The sequence below is a fragment of the Micropterus dolomieu genome, linkage group LG20 (genome assembly GCF_021292245.1).
Source record: "Micropterus dolomieu isolate WLL.071019.BEF.003 ecotype Adirondacks linkage group LG20, ASM2129224v1, whole genome shotgun sequence".
In the NCBI taxonomy this organism is placed as follows: domain Eukaryota; kingdom Metazoa; phylum Chordata; class Actinopteri; order Centrarchiformes; family Centrarchidae; genus Micropterus; species Micropterus dolomieu.
In genome coordinates, this window is record NC_060169.1 from 35,605,670 (window position 1) to 35,617,745 (window position 12,076).

The following is a 12,076-nucleotide window of genomic DNA, read 5'->3' on the forward strand; positions in this document are numbered from 1 at the left end:
ATGGCAATTAATGTAACTAGAAATTTTAAGAGAAATGATCAGGATGGTTATATTCAGTGATATGAAGGCAGAGTAGTCAAATCACATTACATACCAACCAAAACAGTTGTTTTACATTTCATATGTATATGTAATCTTTTTTTATGTGTTTACATTACTAATCCTCTGAGGTGAACGTACGTTTGTCCCAAATGCATGTCAACTTTTAGATCCAAAGTTTATATAATCAGAAACATGTTGGATATTATGGCAGCCTGCCATAGCCACACCCATCACATCCCTCTGAGTGCATGTTTCTATTCCTGCTGCTTGGCACAAGACTGTCTCCTTGTGTCAGCTAGTGATTATCTTCGCTGTATGTCACTATCACTGTGCTAACGTCCATATTTAGCCAGATGACCAGTCTTCAGAAGCCCCACCATTGTCCAATGATTTTCATCTCCTCTTACTCCTTGGGCAACAAAATCCACTCTTAATGAAGGCTTTAATTGTCGACTGTAGTTGCTCAAAACAGTAAGAGAAAATGCAGCTTATGCATCTTTATGACTGCTTTAATATTCATATCCATGTTATTCTGTTTTGGACTCTTATAGACAACATCAATTTTATCCATCCAATTTTTGGTCCTGTTCGTTTACATGTCAGGGGACAAACTCATTTTGGCACTGGGGAGCTGCCTATATTGTTTGCTGGCTGTGTGTGAGCCTATAAAAAGTCAAGCTCTAGGTCAAGATGTTGACATCGAGCAGGTCAGGCTTCTTTCAGGTATCTCAGTTATAGCCAGCTAGTAAGTGGCCCAGCAGATAGAAACCCTAGAAGTGGCCTCAGGTCCACAGGGAGGATCCTTTTTCCAAAATGACACACACAACCAGCAGATCACATTACTCATTTCAATACACTAGGCTAATGGAGAGAAACCGTCAGGTCCACTGTATGTTCCTATTAACCTGAGGACAAAAGGACATGTTTAACTGTACAGTATATTACTTGTTTTTCCATCAGAAATACCAGCCAGATTACATGAAGGGTGAACAGGGAGGACTGTTATCCTGCTTTAGTGGGGCCTGAGGAGAGTTATCTGTCCTTCCATCTGTTCATCATTCTAACACATTAATCAAGAGAAAGATATCTGGACAACTACTGGCTAGAGTGAAACCTGGTATGGAAATTCAGGGTCTCCTACCATTGGTCTATAACAAAATATGTTGAAAAAATGATGGCCAATTGACTGTGTGCTAAACCCATTACATGAATATACTGTGTATATTGTGCATTTACTGTAAGTTCATATTTAGGACGCTTTTTACAAGATTCTCCTTTTCAAATGACTCAGCTGGAAATATTAAATAAGTAAGCCGGAGACAGTTTGTTCAACCCACTAATGGCTATTACATTAGCTTAATTAACTAGCCATTTAGCTACAGCTGATCCAAAAGCAAAAGTTGTAATTTCAGCAAACAAAATTGATGGCCGCTGGCGAGTATTGCGAAGCTGCTTTGTCTGTGTGAAGAATGAATTTTGAGTGGTAAATTTAACCTCATTGTAATATGTGCCGTGCGAGAACAGGAATCTTGGCGAGCAAAGCAACAGTACAAAAGTGGGGCACAGGTCAGTAAACCATCACTTGCCATGAAATTTGCTGTGGAAGTAATGGTCCCCAGATACTTTGGCCTGTAGCGCCACCATCAGGCCAAAAACAGCATATCAGACAGTTTTGCCTTTAGAATTAATGGCAGTAATGGCAGATACCATTTTGGCTTGCTGTTTGTGCTTGCCCACACATCCAGCCTCAGTGTGTCCATCCTGATGTGGGTGTGTTTACAGGACGCACAAATTAGGCAGCTGATGTGAGAGAAAACTATAATGTGTATATGATGTGTAGCCACAACAGAACATACTATATGTTACTAAACAAAAATTTAAAAGGTTCTGTCTCTTTCACTTCCTCCACTGCAGCGTAACCAGAATCTGTCCATACTGTCTGAGGTATCCCGGCAGCCTAGTGGAGCAGAGTGGCTGTGGCACCCTAAGGTGGTGGGACTTTACAAGCTTGTTTTGCAGAACAGCGACAGCAACTCCAGCAGCCGCGAGGCTGCCATAGGAGCCCTGCAAAATATCACTGCAGGAGAGGGCAGGGTAGGGTTCTCACACAAGAAAGAAGTACTATTCATGTTTATTCATATCACAAAAATGAATCTAGTCTTGTTATAGTTTTTTTTTGTTTCTTTGGAATAAAATTTTTCGCCTAAAAAAAACTCATGTGCTCCATGCCCCTCACTGCCAGTGGCCATCATTGTTGAGTGGTGTGGTGATAGAGCAGGAGAGGATGCTGCCCATACTGCTGGATCTGTTAGACACCAACAGTGACGTGGAACTGAGGCCTCTGACCGGCCTGCTGAGAAATCTGGCCAGACACTCCTCCAACAAAGACCACATGGGTAAGACGCACGCTAGGATTGCTTAATCGCAGTTTGAATCCAGACTTCTTTGGGCTGGAAAGTCTCTCTGTTTGTAACATCTTTAAAGTTGAACTGAAGTCGAACTCTTTTAATTAGTGTACATCCTCTCATGTTTGTGTTGATTTGTATACCAAAGGGAAGAAGAAAGTTTTATTTTTCTGCATTGACAGAGCAGCCAACATTAGTGTACTCCAAGGGTTGTAAATGTATGGTTCTGAATGACAGTAGTACTATGATTTTATTAGTTCAATATCGGGTGCTAACAGTTCATAATTACGCTTCGGTTTGAACAGCAGCAGACGATTTATTTATTTAGACAGGCCCCCTCCTTTGTATACAGTGAACCAAACCCAGCACTGAGTGTGTGGGAGCTGCTGTTGACTCTGCAGGAGTTGAAATAACATAATACAACAATAAGTACCATCTAGTGAGAATCAGTTAGTCAGCTAAGCTAGTGACTAGGGATGGGAATTACGGCTCTCTGAAGTGAGCCGGATCTTATGGCACCGTTCCTTTTGGAGAGTTTTTGGAGACTCTTTATTTATACCACTTCTGCAGGTCACTGCTTAAGTTGCATTCTTTCTTGTAAGACATAGATTTGCAAGTCATATTGATTAAAAAATGTGATATGTCAAGAATAACTTTCCTAGTCGTTTAACAAAAATATCTAATGACAGGCAACTTGTTTGCAACCGACGCATCACTACTAGTGACGTGTCTCTAGCACCGAGTATCAAAAGTTGTAATCAAATGCTTGGGCACTTTCTTAGTCTCTTATTTATTCTTAGTTTTGCAAATTTTAGACTGCTTACTTATAAAATTCTTGTACAGCAACTTGTGTTAAGACACCATCCACCACATTTGAAAACGGTTTTCTTTTATAAGATAGAAGTAGATATTAGTTTTAATGTTGATATCGAAACTCTGTTATCATATCAACTGTCACCTATCACAGAAATGAAATGAAGAAATGTTTAATAATTAGTGCATTTAAATAGATTTACTACTAGTTCAGAGGCAATATATTAAATATTAGTTAAATAAAATATATTGAATGACACGCTACATTGCTTCATTTTCTGTTTTGTCATACCGTCCTCAGTGTGCCTTTTCAGATGGACTCTTCAGTCAAGTGGAAAATTGGTAGCCAAGGAGGAACTATTATAATAGTTATTATAATAAATTATAGTTCCAGCTGAGTAGTACTCGGGATTCATGATGAGTTAACTGAACTTTATGTGTAAAATTGCCCCTTTCACAGTCAGTATGAGCCTTAGATTATCTGAAACACCAAACCCGACTTTCAAAAATTACTGAAAGGTCAGATCGTTTTTCTACAACCACCCACTTTGTCCTTGCAGCTAAGAACATGGTGAACGTTCTCGTATCCAAGCTGCCCAGTGATGGCTTTCAGAAAACGCCACCGAGCGAAGTGGTGGTCAACATCTGTGGAGCCCTCAATCACCTGGTAATCTGCAGTTCCTTGGCAGCCCGGGACATCTCATACTTCAACGGCCTGCCGAAACTGGTGGGCATCAAAACATCCCATGATAACAGGTTGGACTGACTTCTACTATAATCCTCAAATATCAGTGTAGAACAGTGAAAAACAGCTGCTGCTTCAGAAAGCAGGGTGAGCAAAAAGTATCAACTCACTAATAATGTTAAAGTTATGAAAACTGTTTTTCTTTATGCTCCTTACAGTTTCTTTATATCTTTATAAGTCCTACAATCTGTCAGTTATACCAAAGCTACGAGCTCTCAGTGACCTCTGTTTCCTGTTTATGGCATTGCTCTGCAGCTGTTACTGCTCTCCCCTCCACACAAAAACATGAACTTTTGCTAATTTGCAGGTCATTTTAGGGTGTTTTACCATTAGGTTTTGTTCTCTGCTTATGCTGTGGTATTTCCTTCTTGTTAGTCCTCCTTATTTCTAACTGCCTGTCTCTTTGTTTTGGTTTAGCTCTGGGAGTCTCAAAGCTGCTAGAGCTGCCTCAACTGTCCTCTGCAACATGTTCCAGTACAACAAACTGCACAAAGACTACAAACTGGTGAGACACAACAGCCGCAGATACCAGCAGACGTTATACTGTGCAAAAGCAAAATAATCAAATCAAATCAAATAGAGCATACAAAGTAGCTGCAAACAGGCCAAAACACAGAGAAAAAGATTAGGGCTGCAACGATCTTATTTGTTCTTGGTGGTTAACAAGTCGAAAAAACTATATTACAACATTCAACACATACAACGTTAGCATTCATTTGGAGGTGTGTTTGTGTCTACCTCACAAAGGTACTGAAAGTCCAACATTTTGAGATGTCCCCTTTTCTTAGCAGCATTCTTACATTATAAAAAAGTTTAAATCCCCAAATAGCTTACGTTCATCAGTAAAAAAAAAAAAAAAAGTATTACACTCACTAACAAAGTGAGTTCACAAAAACTTCACAAGAGCTAGCTCAAAGTTCAGCTCACACACTTTAGAATTTAGAATTAAGTTCACGTCCCAAAAAATGAACTAGTTCACATTTATTTCTTCTTTTTTCCTTTACAAAATGCTGTGAGTTTGACTTGGTGGAGGAACTTTTGGGACTTTCCGTGCCACCCTTTGTTAGGGATTTCTTGTGATCATCATTCACTCACAGATATTTCCCAAGCCTGGTCGGATGCTTCAACTCGATATGTTGTTTCAGATTCATTGCCGATCTGTGGCCCATCAGATTTCGTAACCCAAATGGGAAGTTATGCCCTCAGGGCTTTCTGCCAGAAACAGATATGTTCAGTTCACCTTTCACCAAAAACATGAGCACATTCAATGACCATAGATTTATCAGCTCTTCTTTGCCCAAAAAAAAAAGATGCCAGTTACGTCTGGAAACAAGGTGGAGGTGAGCGGAGTTTGAAAACAATAAAGACACCTAAATGCTCTCTAGAGCTGAGGGCAACTGCAGCGTTGAGTGATAATTATTGCGTTCGACTTGGACTGCAAAATGATCAACTAATGTTGAAATCACTGCACCTTTCAACCAACAGAATTAAAGGTTGTGTTGTATTCGCTACTTCACCGTTGTAACTAAACCCGGCTCACATATTCTTTTTCACTCAGAAATGCATCAATGGGATTAAAAGATACTGACCTCTGTTTCACTCACTTAATATGCCATAGAAATATAAATTTTTCATGAAAACATCATGTAAAAACTTTCAGTAACTGCATAACAAACCTAAAAACCAAACTTAACTCCACTCTGGGTTGGTAATCTGTAAGCTCTAGCCACAGCTAGCCTTCACTTTAACTAAATTTAAATCCAACCATGAAGGAGAAAAAAAGCCAGCTAAACTTCTGCTAACAGGTTTTGCAGCAGTAATCAGTCCCAACTTTTGACTGGAAGAATTCATACTAATGGTTAAGTTAGTAGGTTCATCTACTTTAAAATCACATAGTTAAGTGTAATAAATTGTAACATATTGCAATACAAATATATATAATACAAATATTGTAGGGTAGGCTACATAGGTGTCATTTACACTGGGAACATGTCCCCACCACTTTTTTAAAACATAATTTGTTTAAAAAATAAATTATGTATATCTCGCTTGCAGTTAAATAACAAACGAAAATGCCTTTAGAAAGGTTTATTTGCACATTAAGAAAACATGCAATGCAGTTAAATTGTAGAAGAAATGAATGTGCATTGTCCAAAAAGGAACTTAAGCTAAATATAAAAACAAGCTACTGATTATAAAATGACCCAAAAACGTGTATGCACCAATCAGTAACTTTAACAACTTCTTGACACAGTTTCTTTTAGTATTTAATTCTTTCCTTGTTAACATGACAAAAGAGGATGGAAAACTAAATCATGCCTGCAGTACACATGTGCTGCCTCAGCAGCGATGATATTACATAAGTCCAGTTGATCTACAGGAGAAACAGATCTGAAAGCAACACAGAAAGCCTGAGAGCTGCACTCACTTATATTCTGTTATGTTTATATATTATGAAATGTCACCAGCCAACAGAATTTTGTGTTTCTTTTTACATAGATAAAAACATTTCCACCATAAATTGGTGCAGAAACCTTCACCAGAATGCAGCAAATGAAGTGTTTAATGATCAAAATTTCCTGGGGGAGGTCCCCCCATAGTCCCCGCTCATATATCTCAACATTGAGGAGATCTTTAAAACACTTTTTAAGCATCTTTTCCTCTCGTTCTCGTGAACCTTATATTGCAAGTGTCTCTTCACACCCCTAATCTGAGCCTATGTTGTACAATGTTCCCACCACTTTTCAACACAAAGTGACGCCCTTAGTAGGTTACACATACTTTTCTTGGATGATGTGTATTGTGTAAAAAGGTCATGGTTGCTGATTGTCGACCCCCAAAGACAGAACCAAAAACAGAGGCGCACTGTTAATATGGTATTTTATGTTGCTACTGTGTGAAGGAAGACTTGATCCTGAAGTTAAATAGAGAGCAGAATGTGTGGGTGTTGGCTGACACTTTTGTCTCCACCAGATGGTTTTCTGTTTTCTATCCCACTTGACCTCCACTCCTCTCTTCCGTTTAGTCCTCTTCCCCCTCCATTGTTCTGAAAGCCTGTATCTTGTTAGCCTTCTGCCATGCCTTATCTGGGGATGCAAATGCCAATATTTTTCTGTAGCAGATAGAAATTAGATGTAGAGTTAGTAGTGGTAAAGAGTTACGGTGACTCTCAATACATCAAATTATATTCTATCATTTCTACACACTGGCAAACCATCAGCAGGATTCAGAAAAACAACCGTGTTAACAGCAGGTCTGAAGTATCTAGTGACTTTTTATGATGCACAATATGTAGACAGTAACTACTGTTGTGTTATTGGTTTGATAATCCTCCTAAGAGTTTTTCATGTTTATGATTTAAATCTGTATTATCTGATGTCTGCTTGGTGAATGTAAATCCAGTATACACTCTCCTTTTAGTTGTGTTTTCCACCAAAACATCTGGCTCTTTAGAAGCAAAATGCTCACGTAGCTAGTGGCTAACATTGTCTGTCTGTTATTTGGTGCTGGGCACATAGTGTACAGTGTTATTAAAGACACTGTGAAACAGCAGTTAGTGTCTTTCACTTCCATAATGTGACATACTTTGAGATATCAGTCTGAGAATATAGATTTTTTTGACTAATATTTGGCATATAGCAAGACAGTTAACACAAGACAAGGACACAAGGAATAACATGGGGCATGTTTGTTGTATTTCAGTGAAAGAGTTTTTCTGAAAACGTCCGCCTGCTGTTGCCAGAAACAATGTTGAGACTTTTGAGAGTGAACAAAAGAGTAAATAAACAGGGGGTCGGTTCAGTCCCCCTCTGTGACACATCCACCATTGTGTCCCTGAGACACAATGGCAAGACACTTAACCCCTCGTTGCTCCAGAGGCATGTGACCTCTGACATGTATAGCAATTGTAAGTCGCTTTGGATTAAAGCATCAGCTAGATGAGTAAATGTAAATGTAAAATTTCAGGCTGTGAAACCAAAACAATGCTATAACACTTCATAGAGCAGAGGAACTGTAGAGTTGATTAATAACTCTCTGTGGCTTCATCACCACCAGTGACTCCATTCACATTACACCTCATAATTTATTCCAGTCTAAAGTTGCTCCCAGTTTGCTGTATTGTCACTTTTCCAACAACTGTGCTGGATGCTGGATGTTCAGTTTATAAAGAAGTCAAACCACTGGCAGTCATAGATTTTTTTCCCACACACAGCACAATGGGAATTACTGAAATTAGGAATGAACACAAAATGTTAAAATTCAACCAACAGCAAGTTGGTTTTCCCCAGTTTATGAAGTTGATAAAGATCCAAAGTGAGTGGCTAACAGGATTACCGTAGACCAGGCATGAACAAGAGAAGCAGCTCCTTTTATAGAAGGATGTTTTACCAATCTGCTGTGGAATGCCCCACTAACTATATTAGATAATACTTTATTCCTCTAATGCCTGCTGTTTATAGGGGTTTGTAATTGTCATTTTCTGTCTAAAATAGTGATGACACTCCTTCTCTCTACATTTTTGTGAGAATCCGTGCCAGTGTTTTGTTGAGCTTTAGTTTTTAAGAGACTGCTCTCAGCAGGAATGCAGAGAATTTGGCTGAGATGTTTTGGGTTTGTCTCTTTTGTGCCTTCTGGGACGAATAAAAGAAGACTTTGGTTAGGTGGACTTGGCAGTCCTTGAAAACTGTTGTGTTCCTTCCGCATAATCCCTCCCCCATCACCACACACACACACACGCACTGGCCAAACTGAACCTGACACAGCAAACAAAAGCCATGTGTTTATGTGACTAGGGGTAGCCATGGTGAAGTTATTACATTTTATAGATATCCTGTTGTGTCTGTGTGTGTGTCTGTCCTCAACCCAATCTCATGCAGTTCACACAAACTCCTGTCTTCACAGTACAAACAAACTGCTCCAAAGCAAAGTATCTGGAAAACTACTGGACAAAGTGCCATGAAATTTGCTGTTGTTATTCGTGGTTCCCAGAGGGCGAATCCTTTTACATTTTGAATTACCTGTGAGCATTTCCCTAGAGCCACCCTCCGGACAACCTTTGGACAAAATATGTTCTCACCTAAAAGACAGACTGGCAGAAGAGTTTGGGTGTGGGTTGTTGCACAAGGCATTTAGTCAAAACGAAATTCAAGCACAAAAAGGATTTTTACTCTGTTGCAATATCAATATTTTTACTTTAACAATATATCAACAAAAGAACAAAAACAGGACTCCTGATAGGTTGAAAAGTAGCAGGTTATACCAAAAGACACTGGATTAAACAGTAGGGATGCACCGAATGTTCGGCAACCAAAATTAATCGGCCAACAATAGCAACAAAAGCAACTTTGGTGTTCGGCCAAATAAGTCTGAATAAATTTTACCCAACAATTACGTTGACATGTCAGCAGTGTGCAAGTATTTTACTGCCTTTTATTGTGGCCAGCCTAAGGCACCCCTGGTCAGTCCCCATGCTGTCTGATCAGCATCTTGATCCACACCTGTGAGGTGGATGGATTATCTTGACAAAGGAGAAGTGCTCACTAACACAGATTTCGACACATTTGTGAACAATATTTGAGAGAAATAGGCCTTTTGTGTACATAGAGAAAGTCTTAGATCTTTGAGTTCAGCTCATGATGAATGGGGGCAAAAACAAAAGTGTTGCGTTTATAATTTTGTTCAGTATATGTAACACTGTTTAGTAGTGTGTGTGTGTGTGTGTTCCGTTTCCCCTTTACTTGAACACAACCTTATCCCTACCTCCAACCAGCTCTAACCATAACCTAAGACCTTACCCCAACCTTGGGGGGCAATGCTACAGGAAACACACTGGGGCCGTAAAGATTAGAAGAAGAAGCTGAAACAAGTCATTAAACAAGAATAGCATTGATATATGGAGGGCTGTTACAGGGCCCTTAAATTTAAAGTAAGTTTAGTTTGTGGGAAAATGTGAAGGCTGCAGCAATTGTGAAGCCAAGTATGGTATAATCTAAATTCAGCAACGTAGTCTGGGGTTCTGAAATTTTAGTGACCAAACAACTGATCGATCAATCTAGAAAATAATCGACAGATTAATAGACAATGAAAATAATAATCGTTAGTTGCAGCCCTATCAGAAAGGTAACTATCTCGCCGCTTGGACAGAGCATGTAGCAAATGGTGGATGGCAGCACAAGCTGAGTGTAAATGTCTAACCCAATCACTGAATATTTTTGTACTGCGTCTTTATGTTTTTCAGAAAGGATTTTCCAGACGAGACTTCACAGATGCCACCATCTAGGCTGCAGCATGTTACATAATTCAGTCTGAGCACAGGATCAAGGCTGCTGTGAGGAAAAGAGGAACAACAGCAGATAATCGAACTGTGATGGACCCACAGGAAGGGGGAAATGTTTGTAATCCATAAAAAGTAATGTTATCCACACACACAGTGGACTCCAGAAGATGACCAGTGACCAATGACCAGAAGCTCTGTGTGTATATTAGGGTCTAACTGATGGGGTTGGGGTTTTGGCACTGACACTGATTGCAATTATTTTGGACTGATGTTGCTGTTGATACAGCCGGCACAGTGTGATACCCACATTAGATAGATACTGTAGATAAGCCCAGTGTTAAAAATGCAAAATGAGACCGGTAAATCAAATGTACATGATTTACCCGTCTCATATGTGTACATGTACACATCCGTCCAGTTCAGTCAGTGCGTGGAGTGCACGTGGCCGAGCAATGTGGAAATAAAATGGACAGAGCAGGTGGAAGAGAGAACAACGGAAAGAGAAAAGGGTTCTGCAAAATTACAGATATGTTCATGAGCAAGGGACATGGTTAGTCTTTAAAATAATTACAAACGTACTAAACATACCTTCCTTAGTTGATTCTGTGTTTTAGAAAATGAAGAAATTGCATTAACACTTTATCATGCTATGTAGGAAAGCAGTGCATGCATGGAAATATTGAAAATCAATACCTGTATACTCTTGTCTGTACCTAGAGTTACTCAGAGCTACCAGAGCTTCATGATGATCGACAGCTCTGAGGAAATGTCAGTTACAAAACAAACACCCCAGAAATTATATTTATGAATACTTTTGCCTGCAGCCTTAATTTTGCAAAGAGCAAATTACTAATTCTTGAAACTGAAGGCACTTGTTGCTGGGTTTTTTTGTGTGTGTTTTTTTTTTTTTTTAATGAAGCAGTGTTTGTGTACAGTAATGCAACTAAAATATATGTTACTTGCATAAATAATTTCAGCAGAACTGTTACAGTGTTTGTGGTCTGTCGTAAATGTGTGGAGATGATGTCTGGCCCTGACTCTGGTGATGATCAGGTCAAAAAATTTCTAATTCTCTCAAAATAATTTTATGACCAAACACCGGCAAAACTTTTGATACTGTTTAGCGCTAATTAGAAAATCTTAGCATACTAACACAGTAAACATTATCTGTTGGATATTAGCATCTTAGCATGCTGACAATAGCATTTAACTCAAAGCAGCACTGTGCCTTAGTATAGTCTCCCAGACACTGTGGCTGTTATACAGCTTTATCAATTCAAGCATTGGGGTAAAAAGGGGGGAAGGACGCAAAAAAAAGAAGTAGGAAGCAGTTAGCTGCTCCAGATTTAAGTTTAACAATTCTGCAAATCTGGTTTTATTGAGGTCTTAAATTTATTTATCTGACTATTTTTGACTTGTTTCTGTCCTATAGGAATAAAGCGTTTGAATTCAAGTTTGATAAAAGAAGAATAAATGAGAAGACAGCATGAGAGGCCACCATGGCAGTTCAAGAATAGAGACTTCACCAAATTTCAAATTATTGGCCCAGCAGCTGTTTGTTCAGCACTGATCTCAGCGGAGAGCTGTGCAGAAATACCACAAGAACTAAATGTGGAGTCAAGAATAAATTAAAACCATGGATCTCGGGGGTTAGTGCCTTGATGAAACTTAAAAGAATATAACACACATTAACCCAAACAAGGCAATTAGCCTGTCTTCACAAAACAGTATCTTTTGCTCACAATGAGGGAAATCATAACCTTGAAAAATATACTGTATGTGCAGTGGATTGTG

At 39.1% G+C, this 12,076-nt stretch overlaps 1 protein-coding gene across 3 annotated transcripts in view; it reads left to right on the forward strand.

Moving 5' to 3' along the window:
* The window catches only part of LOC123958666 (plakophilin-3-like), a 31,519-nt gene extending 20,255 nt beyond the window's left edge, over positions 1-11,264 (forward strand). For all 3 annotated transcript variants that reach the window (XM_046032181.1, XM_046032182.1, XM_046032183.1), the window contains 5 exons: positions 1,957-2,136; positions 2,285-2,438; positions 3,821-4,016; positions 4,423-4,510; positions 10,244-11,264. In XM_046032181.1, coding sequence (XP_045888137.1) covers positions 1,957-2,136; positions 2,285-2,438; positions 3,821-4,016; positions 4,423-4,510; positions 10,244-10,285 — 660 coding nt within the window. In that variant the 3' untranslated portion in view covers positions 10,286-11,264. The remainder of the gene's footprint in view (positions 1-1,956; positions 2,137-2,284; positions 2,439-3,820; positions 4,017-4,422; positions 4,511-10,243) is intronic.
* Positions 11,265-12,076: the final 812 nt, after the last annotated feature.